This window comes from Lacerta agilis, chromosome 2, assembly GCF_009819535.1.
Source record: "Lacerta agilis isolate rLacAgi1 chromosome 2, rLacAgi1.pri, whole genome shotgun sequence".
In the NCBI taxonomy this organism is placed as follows: Eukaryota; Metazoa; Chordata; class Lepidosauria; order Squamata; family Lacertidae; genus Lacerta; species Lacerta agilis.
Window position 1 is genome coordinate 100,423,842 of NC_046313.1, and position 12,521 is coordinate 100,436,362.

Genomic DNA, 12,521 nt, shown 5'->3' on the forward strand with positions numbered 1-12,521 from the left:
TGCGATGCAAAGCAGAGACTTCTCGGTGGTGTCTCCCTGGTTGTGGAATTCCATCCTGCTGGAAAGCTGGCTCCCCCCCACACCCCCACATGCCGTTATCATTCTTGAAAACTTAGAACATACTTTAGTACAGAGCTGGACTGGAGTTCAGCAGTCTAGGTATCACTGTCTGTTGAATTGTATTTCGTTGCTGATAAGCGTTTTGTGGTTTTATGCATATTTTATTTTTTGTGATTATTGTGCAGCACTTTGAGCTCCTACAAGGAGGGGGGAGGCTGAGGAACAAAGAGCAATAAATAATGTTCTTGTGAATAAATTAAAAGGAGCGCAGTAAAGGAATGGGGAAAGTCCTCTGCTGGCATTAAAGTTTAAGAACAAGAGGCTGCGTGTGCGACTGTGGTTAGAACATCAAAACTAGGACAGAGGAGTCTTGGATTCAAATCTACACTCAGCCTTGAAGCTCATTTGGTGGTCCTTGAGCTGTCATCTTCTGAAGACGAAGGAGGGATCATAACAGCTTGACATAGGCCACCTAATGAGTTTGTAATCGAGCTACAAGTTGAATGCAGCATATGTTTTCTCACACTTAGCCGTTATGCTGTATCTGTAGCTCATTCACAAGAATAATGCGTTACCAATGTAAGCTCCATGGCATCCTTGAGATTAGTACTTTAAACAAAAAGAAAGAGTCATTTCCAAGTAAAGCTGTTGTCCTTGTAAGTTTCCTTCGGAATCCAAGAGGTGATGGGTCTATCTTCCCCCACACAATGTTGTTTTATTTTTAAATGGCGCCACTTAATTTTTTTAGATTCTGCTATTCGCACGTTGAACAATTTAGCCATTGCAATGCAAATAAAAACGTGTGATGCCACGTTGTCTTATCGAAACTATTGGTGTTGTTGGTTCGTCAATGGAGACATATTTGAGGGGAGAACAGCTTTTTGGGAGGGGTGCAGAATTTATTGGTGCTGGAACCCTCCAAATCAACTGCTAACTGGATTGAAATGCTGAAAAGGGTTTGAGTAAAGAGTCAAGCAAACCTTGGATGAAGTTAGCAGCGCCCCTGCTTGATGTTTAGAAATATTTTTAGTCTTGAGTTAAATTTTGCAGGCCTCCATTGTCTTCGGAATTCCCCCTTCCCCCTTCTTGCATTCTGTCTTCTGGGATTACAGTCATACCTCTGGTTACGGCCACTTCAGGTTGCGCGATTTCAGGTCACGCACCCGGAAGTTTGCAACCCGAGCATCCACTCTATTTTATTTGGGAGTGTTTAGGGAAACGACTAGCTAATGCAGGCCATTTACCCGGTCTTTAACTGAGCACTATGCTTTTAAAAATAAAAAAAATAAAATAAACACTGTAGGGGAAAACATGCTGGTGCAAGCCTCCTTATCTGCCAGAGGCAGAAACCTCCCTCCTTCCCACCCACCCACATCACTAAAGAATCAAAAGCAAGACTTAATGACTTTTTAATTAAAAACCCTTCAGGTCATTTGCAAGCAAGGTGGCAACAATTGTTGAATGAATTGGTACACAAACACAAGCACACATCTGAATGCCATGTTCCAGAACTGCTTTCTGAGCGAGCTCTAAAGCATGACCTTAAAGGCATCTTCCTTTGTAATATTTATTAATACTGTTTCTCACGTTTCTTGTCCTCGTGTATTTCATTGTATAAGGGACATCCAGCTATATCTGTGTTACTTACAAGCCCCATGCACAAACACAAAGTGAGGGAGACTGCTGCAATTGTACATTTCTAAATACTTTGAAAAGCCGTTTATCTGCATCCACGAGAAACAAGCTTTTTGTTTGTTTCAATGGCAGAGAAGGTCAGCTCCTATGTTCTCAAGAGAACCCTCTGTTGCCCCGAGTGCTCATCTGGAGGCCGGGAGTGCAAAGGGTGCTCTGGCATCTATTAGCACTAAGCAGATGCAGAACACAAGTGCTCAGATGGTATGAGGTCATAAGCCTGGGAAGGGTAGGGCGGCTTCGTGAAAGATCCCCAAATGATGGGAGACTAAGCAGTGGCATTTGTGCACTTCCACAGTGCAAATGCAACAGCAATACAATAAAATGCATATGAAACATACGTGCAGACTCACAACTTCTTCCCCTTGCAAGCGAAATTGTAAAGCAAGATTTGTTTTTTAACCCAATTTGGAAAGCATTTGGTGGGGCCTCAGAGGGCCAGATCAAATTGTTTCAAGGGCTGGATCTGGCCTGCAGCGTGCCAGCTGGCCTTTCTTATTCTACGGAAGATGCAATTCTTCACAATTATATTCCTCTCGCCCTGCCCAGCTGCCATGTGTGATATAGATCCCTAAATCCAGCGCTGTCATTATTTTGGTTGCTCAGAAAATTCCAACCGGTGATTCTAAAAAGTTTTCTTACTTTCAGAGATGCTTCTTCATTTTCATTTACTCCTATGCATCTTGGAATAATTTCGAGAGAGAGAAAAACAAACAAATCAAATCTGTAATTTTCATTTTTTTATTAGCTTCTTGCTGGCAAGCATTATACCTGGGAATAATATTTCACCAGGCATTAAAAAAAAAGTTCTGCCACAGGGATTATTATTTTTTCATTCCAAATCCAATGGAAATACTTCTAACTGTATTTTTATCGCCATAGGTAATATTTGGTTGCTTGTTTTATAATGCATAGAAAGAAACCGTTCTCATAACTATAAAAGGCTGTACTGCTGAAAATAAAACCAGGGTCAGGAGAAGCCTGGTGGCACCTCAATTATTTTAATACTGCTTGCTTACTGATTTATGAAACCTAGGTTAGATTACATGATGGTAGCTTTTCTTCTCTCCAGCTGGACTTTTAACAAATCTGGGTGCAGTCCAGAGAGAACTTCTCCTACACAAACTTCTCTTGTACTAGTTACAGGTAGATAGCCGTGTTGGTCTGCCATAGTCAAAACAAAATTTTTTTTTAAAAAAAAAAATCCTTCCAGTAGTACCTTAGAGACCAACTAAGTTTGTTCTTGGTATGAGCTTGCATGTGTATCTGAAGAAGTGTGCATGCACACGAAAGCTCATACCAAGAACAAACTTAGTTGGTCTCTAAGGTGCTACTGGAAGGATTTTTTATTTTATTTATTATTTTGTTTTCTCTTGTACTGTTTCTTATTCATTTTGGTGTAGCTTATGACATAATTCACACTGGACTGGAGCCTCTGGCATGTTCCCAGTGGTTTGTTATAGCACTAGACGGATTAAACATAGGTTAAAAACCAGGAGACGATTTTTAGCACTTTGCATTGTACTATGTGAACACCACGGAAAATGTGTCCTAAATGTAATTATTTCACAGTCCTTCCAAGGATGCCCTCTTGCTTCATCCTTTGCGGGGGGAAAAAAAAACTTTCTTTGATGGAATGAGCAGGCACATGCAAACATTTCCTCACGACATGACGGAAGATGAGAGGCCGGAGCATGCCCATTCTCCGGTCCTTAGGAATCTGTAATAAATATTTAAAACAAATCTATCTATCTATCTACCTACCTACCTATCTATCTATCTATATATGGAGAAAGAGAGAGATGCAGAGAGATTCTCCAATGTTGTTTGAGTGGAAGCCAGTCTCCAGTCTCTCTAATACCTTGTTCTGAGAAGCTGCTACATAGCTTTTGGACAGTAAACGAACAGAAACGGGGAAAGAAAGGGTGAAATCAGTCGTCCGTTTTCTGCGCCAGTCTACAGAAAGTCCAGTTGTGTTCCACCGTGTTTTCATTGGCTCGTTCGCTCATGTGGTGGACCCTCGTGTTTCGGATGGTGAAGCCTTGCTTCGTGATGTACTCCATCAGGTGGACCCTGAGGGAGACTTCCTGGTGGTAATCGCATGGGCCAAACGTGAAAGAAACTTGGCAGTCCCTCGTGTCCATCATGTGCTTGTTCCACTTGGTGAAATAGTTAGAGATGCCTTCCAGCAACGAGTGGACTTTGGTCGTGATGGTTAGCTGCGTTATGATCACCGCCACCGGGTTGGAATATTTCGAGAGCTTGCGAGTGCTGGAAAGCTCCACCACTTCCTCAAAGGTATCCACGGGATACAGAGGTTTGGGCTCGTTAAGACACTGTATCAAGGGTTCGATCTGGTAGAAGTCCGCTTCTTTACGAAGCAGGTCGAATTCCTTGAAGTCCAGAGGCAGAGTCAGCTCTGACGTCCGTAAGAAGTTGAGGACGTACCGGAAAAGCGGCCCGTCCCGGTCAATGAAATAGTTGCCCTGGGAGTCCCTGGCAGTGGGGAAGCCGCCCCGGAACATGGCCCCCAGCATCGAGTCGGGGTACCTCGTGAGCGTGGTGAGCGACGTCGTGTACAAATGGCCACCCACATTCAGAGTGATCGGCTCAGTCATCTGCGGAAGGGGAGAGGAGAGGTTTCAGAGCTCTCACAAGCCAACATATGAATATCCCATACGTACCTTAAAGGTAAAGGTAAAGGGACCCCTGACCGTTAGGTCTAGTCGCAGACAACTCTGGGGTTGCGGAGCTCATCTTGCTTTACTGGCCGAGGGAGCCGGTGTACAGCTTCTGGGTCAAGTGGCCAGCATGACTAAGCCGCTTCTGGCAAACCAGAGCAGCACACGGAAACACCGTTTACCTTCCCAACGGAGCGGTACCTATTTATCAACTTGCACTTTGATGTGCTTTCGAACTGCTAGGTTGGCAGAAGCTGGGACCGAGCAACGGGAGCTCACCCCATCGCGGGGATTCGAACCGCCGACCTTCTGATCAGCAAGCCCTAGGCTCTGTGGTTTAACCCACAGCGCCACCCGCGTCCCTAAGTACCTTAAACGACCATTTAAAAAACCACTGCTTGTACAAACAATTAAGAACTGCACTTTCCCGCTGTATGACTTAGCACAGGGCATTATTATCCAAAGTTAATTAGGGTAGAGCCCAACTTGCGCTCACGGAAGGTGTTGTGATCCAGAAGAAGAACAGAAATGGAGGGGAGTTTTCCTGATTTGCCCTTCCTCCTGCAGCTCTCCCTCTTGCCACCTGCTGCCCTGTTCTGGAGCGCCCCTAGCTCAATTTTCAGGTGGCACAAGGAGGGAGCAGGGGAGAGAGGACAACCCCCCCCCCATTGCCTGTCCTCTTAGCAGAGGCATCGCCTGAATCAAAAGCCCCTCGTCTGAGCCCAAAGGCACCAGCTGGATTCCTCCCCTAATAAAAAGGGAATAAGGCAGAACAGTATTTATAATCTGCCTTTCAATTCCATCTGGAACACAACTGTACCATCCTCTGGGAAGCATTCATCTAGCCCGGGGGTCAGCAACCTGCGGCTCCGGAGCCGCATGCGGCTCTCTGACAGGTCTCCCGCGGCTCCGGCATGCCCCCTTTCAATGCCCTTTCAATAATAATTAAATGGTTATCGGCAAAAAAAGGGGGGCCAAAAAAACCATGAATAATCCGCATCAACGTTGAACAGCTGGGCGGTCTTTCTCAGCCCTCTCGGGGTTCCCGAGGACAGACCCAAGATTGATGTCCACCTTGACCACTCCCAGAGAGAGGAAGCGACTTCTTCACACCAATAAGTGTGTGGGGAGGGCTGAGCTTTTACCACCTCGGCGTGCCGATTGGCAGGACAGATCGCCCGCCTTGGCGCATAGGCTCGGAGCCGGGGCCTTACCGCCGAGGTAGCCACTGAGGATGAAGGCGGGAGGCGGGCACGGGAGAGCGATGCTTCGTCCGGCCAATGAGCCGCCGGGATGCCTGTTCCTGTTTGAGGGGAACATGCCAATGAGGGTGGCGTTAGGGCGGGGAGAAGAAGGAGCTGGGCTTTGCGAGTTATCGAGAGAGAGAGAGAGAGAGAGAGAGAGAGAGAGAGAGAGAGAGAAAAGAGTCGGGATAATAAAGGCGGCGGGAGGTGGCGGCGGCCCCTGTTCTGAGCGGCCCCTGTCGGGCGGAATCCTTTTCAAAGCAGCCGCGCGGAGGGCGGAGCAGGCGGGCCAGGCGTCGCCGTGACGGGAGGGCGGTGATGGTCGCCGACAGGATGAAGTAGAGCTGCTTTGGGGGGGCGGCGGCGAAAACGTCCAGGCTGCTTCTGAAACCTCCGCCAACCGGTGCTTCGCCAGCGCTCGCTGCGGGCGGTGTACATGCTCAAGACGGCCCCAAGGGCGGCTCGGGGCCCCGGGGCCCCAAGGGCGGCGCGCTGCAGTGCCTGGCGTGATTCCCCCCCCCCAAACCTGTTTTTTGCTTTTTGGCTTTTTGCCTTGCTCTCCCACCCCCCTCTCTTTTTCTTCCTCCCCTCCTTTTTTAATCCAAGGGGAGAAATCCCATTTTTAAAACAAACAAACAAACGAAAAACAAACAAACACCCCCACAGCTGCTGCAGCCACTCTATTTGCATTTTTATTATTACCCCTTTCTCCCTCTATCCCCCCTTTTTCTTTTCTCTTCCCCTTTTGTTTTTGTTTTCAAAAAAAGGAAAAAGAAGAAAAAGATTTTCCCCCTTTATTTTTATTTTTTAAACTACTACATATTTTTAATAGATATTCTCCCCACCCCACCCCCAATTTATATTTTTCCATCCCACTTTTCCATTCCCACCCCCCCTTTTCTTTCTTTATTAGTTCGCTTGCCAACCTATCTTAGAGGGGGAAGCCCTCTCTCCCACCCACCACACCCCCCTAAAAACAACTTTGAGCTGAACCCCAAAAAATGGAGGTAGATCACTGCTGAAAGTAGATCACAGTTTCTTGGGAGTTGGCCACCCCTGGTATAAGACATGTAACTAGAATAAAAATTTTAAAAAACCAAGCAAATAATTGTAATAACTACTGTAATAAAGCACTGCTATAATTCGCCTTTCCGTGCTGAAATGTCACAACCTGAACGACCATGGCTTGCCCCCCCCCCTAGTTTTGATCCTGGGTATGCCCCTGAGTCAATGCAAAAAAGTAATAACTTATTCTTGTTGTTTTTACTAATTATACTTTGCATTGGCTCCTATACGTTATTTATTATTATTGCATTAAGGTAAGAAACAATATATGCAGCGTTATATTTGTTTTAAATGTCGCAATGGTTTTGCGGCTCCCAGTTGTTGTTTTTCCCCTTTGGAAACGGGTCCAAGTGGCTCTTTGTGTCTTAAAGGTTGCAGACCCCTGATCTAGCCATACAATTACCTGCTCTCTTGGGCCGAAGAACAATTGCCGACGGGTGACCGAACGCAGCCACCTATCAGTGGCACAGCATCTTACTCATCCTACATCACCCTGGCTCTGTGCCTCGTTCTCACCTGACCTGCCATTTCCTTTTGAGATCACAGTGCAGACCCTGCTGCTCATGCAGAGTTATTTTACGGTGCCATCACCCCTGTGCACAAGTGTCCCCACCTCTTGTCCAAAGAGGAGAGGAAGGTGGGCAACCAGGTGAAGGGAGGTGTAACTGCCTCTTTAGGCCTTATTTACAAAGCTGCAAAAAGTAAGAGGTGCAAAAAGGGTACTTGCACCCCAGGATGAGTCGCAAACCACTGTTCCCTGTGGCACTCCTGGCACACAGGCCACATTGGTTTGCACCCAATGTTAGCTCTACCCAGAGCAGAGCCATTGAAATCCATGGCCATGGCTAGCTTAGGCCCATTTATTTCAGCTGGTCTACTATTAACCCCACTGGGCTTTATACAATTATAGTACCCCCCTGGAGGCTGCACTAAATGGCTCCATGCAGCCAATTTCACCCAAGAATGAGCGCACTTATGCACCCCGTGTGCCTTTGTCCACAATGCTGCACAACACTTTTGGAGAATTTTTTTGTGACAATGTGTGCATATGTCTGGAAGGGAGGGAACCTGCTTAGCCTTTACAGTGTAGCCCAGTAGGTTACAGAGTCTGAATTCAAGCACAATGCCTCTCCCCCCCCCGCCCCCTTTGCTCTCTATGCACATTCAACATATACCAGGCAGAAATAGCTCAGCAGAACAAAAAAGAAACCAACGCCGAGAGGACCAGCGGCACCAGACTTAAGTAAGGAACTCTTTTAGGTCGAAATAAAAGAGCTACATAACAAACGAACTGCTGAAATGAAGAGCCAATTAGGGGAAATGCGTGACTTGCCCAGAGAAGCCCCCCCAGGATGAGTCAATAGAAATACAGTGGTGCCCCGCTAGACGAAAATAATTCGTCCCGCGAAAATTTTCGTCTAGCGGGGTTTTCGTCTTGCGGAGCGGCAATGGGAGCCGCGCTCCGCAAAACGGAAAAAAAAAAAGACGAAATTTTTTCGTCTTGCGAGGCAGCCCCATAGACTTTTTCGTCTAGCGGGGCAGCCTCCCGCTAGACGAATGCTTTCGTCTAGCGAGTTTTTCGTCTAGCGAAGCATTCGTCTAGCGGGGTACCACTGTAGCAAAATAAGGCTCCTTTAAAATATTATACTGAAACTGGAGACAAAACTTTCTTGGCTGCAAACATCATTTGACTTCTTGACCACTGCACTGAAAAAAACAAAGCAGATTCACTGCTGGGCCATGTGGCATCATGCAGGGGCAGATTCGTGAGCGAACAAGCAGGACATAGAGTGCTTTTGAGTCAAGGTGAGATGCTCATCTAACTCTTCCGTTGCCTGCGGGATGGCTTTTAGAAAAGGATGCTTGGCATTAGGAGATTCACTTGTGCAGGCCTTATTAAGTGGGATTTCAGCTGTTCCTTGTGCATTAGGAGCTATTGATGGATACTGCCCATTCTTTCAAAGGAAAAGAGGCAGAGATGAAAACTTTCTCAGATATGAATATACAGTGGTGCCCCGCTAGACGAATGCCTCGCAAGACGAAAACTCGCTAGACGAAGGCATTCGTCTAGCGGAAGGCTGCCCCGCAAGACGAATTTGTCTATGGGGCTGCCTCGCAAGACGAAAATTTTTCGTCTTTTTTTTTTCTTTTTTCGTCTAGCGAAAGCGCGGCTGTCATTGCCGCTTCGCTAGACGAAAAACCCGGTAGCCGAAAATTTTCGCAGAACGAATTATTTTCGTCTAGTGGGGCACCACTGTAGTCTGTAGGATGTAGGCAAAGGACACCTGGGATTTGCTACAGCTGGAGTATCCTGAGCACACACACACACACAAACCAGGGTCTTTCTACCTACCACCAGCTGCCCTGTGTGAAAGACCCTGACGACTTAAAAAAACTTTATGTTTCGTTTTGAAATGTAAATGTTACTTATAAGCAGCTTTCGGGGGCTTTGTACCCTGAAAGGCAAAATATAAATAACTGTGATAAATAAGTAATACTACAAGTAGGAAGCTGTTAGAAGAGTACCAACAACAAAGATCCTTGTGACATAAATTCAGCATAGCATAAATCCCCGTGGAGTCGCCTGCTTTGTCAGACGGATGAGAAAGATCAGGTTCACCATACCCCCTGCAATGCTGGAATCTCAACTCAAGCATCCATGACAGATGGCTACCCCAACCTCTGCTTAAAAGAAGTGTTCGAAATTAGCCAGGCGCATTTTGCACCTGGCTACCAACTATTTGCAACCCAGCGAAGATGCCTGGGCAGCAGGACAGCGTCCGACACCTCCACCATCTGGAGGTGCATGCCTGGGGGGTCATTGGATCTTGGCTGTTTCCACACACTAATAACACATCCTGTAGCATTCTATCAGTTATATTTTATCTGCACAATTGGAATGAATTTCAGGAACCAAAATGCTTTTTCTGTGCAGCCCGAGCAGGAGCAGCGAACAAAGTCAAAGTTAATTGTTGTAGCTTGTCTTCACTTAACCCATCCCACTGCCCTCCTCACACAGCTCTGAAGAATATTCTTACGTTGCGAACGTTGTGAAGAGGTAGGAATAGGCCAACATATATGTGGACTGTCCCCGGATCAAGTTACTTATCTTCTTTTAAGTTCTCAAAGCCTGTTAACATTGCTCAAGGTTGTCACCTGAACTAGCCAGATGTTTAACTGATGATCCATCACACTCAGTTCATCCTTTGAAAAATTAAGACTTTAGAGCCAAAATGGCAACAAAGCATTCTATTTGGGCAGCTGTAATTTTGGTTTAAGGAGCCATTTGGCACCTAGCTTGTATTATCTGAGTTTCTAACACTCCTTAAAAGCTTCAATGGGTGTGACCTTCGTGCTAGAAGAAGGTTCTCCACCTCTGCCGGCAGCTGACAGAGGAAATCTACTGGCCCAATCTTTGGCTGTAGGCCTGTAGCTAACAACACATACAGGGTATTATTACTGGAAGAAATGCAGCATTTGCATGGGGGCCAGCTGCCTGGTAAAGGAGCACAGGAGGGCAGATTCAAACACATGTGCACAGCAGACACACACAGAACCCCTGGGAGAACTTGCCATGCCCCCCCACAGCCCAGCCGCGCATACTTACTATATATCCCCAGTCTCCATTATCCATCTGTTCCGATGCGCGAGCTGCGCGATGCCTGGATTTATCGGAAGTCTTTTGAAAGTTTATGCGACTCACGGCTTATTCCTCCTCCCTGGTAGGGGTGGGAGAGAGAGAGAAAAAGGCAGAGCAGATTGTGAGCACTTTCAAAGACGGAGAAGAGGCAAGAACAAGAGAGCGGTGTTTCTACCACTTCAAAAGGCAGGCTTCTTTGCCTGCGCCTCGGATTCCAGCTACAAAGAAACTCAAGTACAATCACCTGCAAAAAAAATATATTACCTTCCCGCCACTGACCTTCTTGCATCCTTTGCGGCTGTAGAGAGGCGCTGCGCCTCGCAGGGGGAGGGAAACGGTAATCATTACGCAGCCGCCTGAGTTAAAATAATGAACACTCGCTGGTCTCTGAAGGTGATCCACACTTTTAAAAAATGGTCCGCATATTTTTATCTGGGCGAAAGCAGACGGTTTTCAAAGGTCGCCCCATACAAACATATGCCAAGGAAATCCTTCGCTCTGGACATCAGAATCAATGACATGGATATACCTCGAAATCTCCCTGCCCCAAGCTGGTTCCCTTTAGATCAGGGTTTCCCCAAATTTGGGTCTCCGGCTGTTTTTGGACTACAACTCCCATCATCCCAAGCTAGCTAGAGCAGGGGGTCAGGGATGATGGGAACTGCAGTTCAAAAACAGTTGGGAGACCCATGTTTCGGAAACCCTGATGTAGATGTTTTGGACTACAACAGCCATCAGGCCCAGCCAGCATGGACAGGGTATAAATAATAAAATTATAATTATCTAAGTCCTATAACATCTGAAGGGTTCCAGGATAGGGGAGGGTTTGCCATTAACCCATTTGTGTCCTGTACAGGAAGAAGAGAAGAGAAGAGAAGAGAAGAGAAGAGAAGAAGAGTTTGGATTTGATATCCCGCTTTTCACTACCCGAAGGAGTCTCAGAGCGGCTAACATTCTCCTTTCCCTTCCCCCCCCACAACAAACACTCTGTGAGGTGAGTGGGGCTGAAAGACTTCAGAGAAGTGTGACTAGCCCAAGGTCACCCAGCAGCTGCATGTGGAGGAGCGGAGACACGAACCCGGTTCCCCAGATTACGAGTCCACCGCTCTTAACCACTACACCACACTGGTCATCAAAGTAGGAAACTGGAAATAAGCCAGCACTGAGAATCAAACAGCAATAGCCACTGCCATGGGCTAGAGACAAAACAACACACAACCTATTAGCCAATAAGCTTCAAAAACCCTTTTATTCTTTATTACCACCCAGACTTCACCAGCAGGTCCCAGGACGGGTTACAACCATTAAGAAATGAGAATTAAAAAGTTAAAACTTAAAATTATGTTCACAGTTAACAGGGTGTGGTGCTGAAAACACACGTCTCAGGTGTCAAGAGGCCAGGATAAAGTGCTGTGCCTTCAGGATTCTCTGAAAGCTGTACAGCAGTGTTCCCCAACCTTGGGCTTCCAGCTGTTTTCGGCCTACAACTCCCATCATTCCTGACCACTGGCCTTGCTATCCAGGGATGATGGGAGCTGTAGTCCAAAAACAGCTGGAGGCCCAAGGTTGGGGAACACTGCTGTACAGTGAAGAAGCCAGACACACTGCCATGGGAAGGGGGCATTCCACAACTTAGGGGCTGCCACAGAGAATGCCCACTTGCCAAGCCACCTGCCCACACAGCTTCTGAGGGTGGTGGAGCAACCATGAGGGCCCCCTTTGCTGATCTATACACAAAGCCCAGGCTTTGTATTTGGGGCAAACTGGTAGTCCACTCCCACCGATTTGGCATTAAAAACATTTTTTCAGTCTGATCTCTTCCTACTCTCTAGTGATGCAGCAAAGATTAAAAAAACAACAACAATAATACCACGTTTTTGTCCTTGGAGTCTTTAGTAACTATGGGGAGCTCAGAACCGGAAAAAGCATTTGCTCTTCAGCTTCAATGGACAGCAAACTGGGATCCTTGCGAGTGCTGTGGAAGAATGCGGCTTCCAGTACGATTGTGCAATATAATAGGGGCTCACAAGTCAGCAAAGCATTGGGTGGGGTGGGGTTGGGGGGGGTGGAACACAAGACTCTCAGCTTCTTTGCAAGCTCTGTGATCTCACAGGAACGGTTAACTACAAACAGGTCCAA

General features: G+C 46.8%; 1 protein-coding gene across 1 annotated transcript; it reads right to left on the bottom strand.

Moving 5' to 3' along the window:
* Positions 1 to 3,606: 3,606 nt before the first annotated feature.
* KCTD6 (potassium channel tetramerization domain containing 6) lies at positions 3,607 to 10,460 on the bottom strand. Its single transcript, XM_033141336.1, has 2 exons — positions 10,350 to 10,460; positions 3,607 to 4,370 (listed from the first exon to the last, which is right to left on the bottom strand). Exons 1-2 carry the CDS (start codon positions 10,374 to 10,376, stop codon positions 3,684 to 3,686), a joined length of 714 nt encoding a protein of 237 aa, XP_032997227.1. The 5' UTR covers positions 10,377 to 10,460; the 3' UTR covers positions 3,607 to 3,683.
* Positions 10,461 to 12,521: the final 2,061 nt, after the last annotated feature.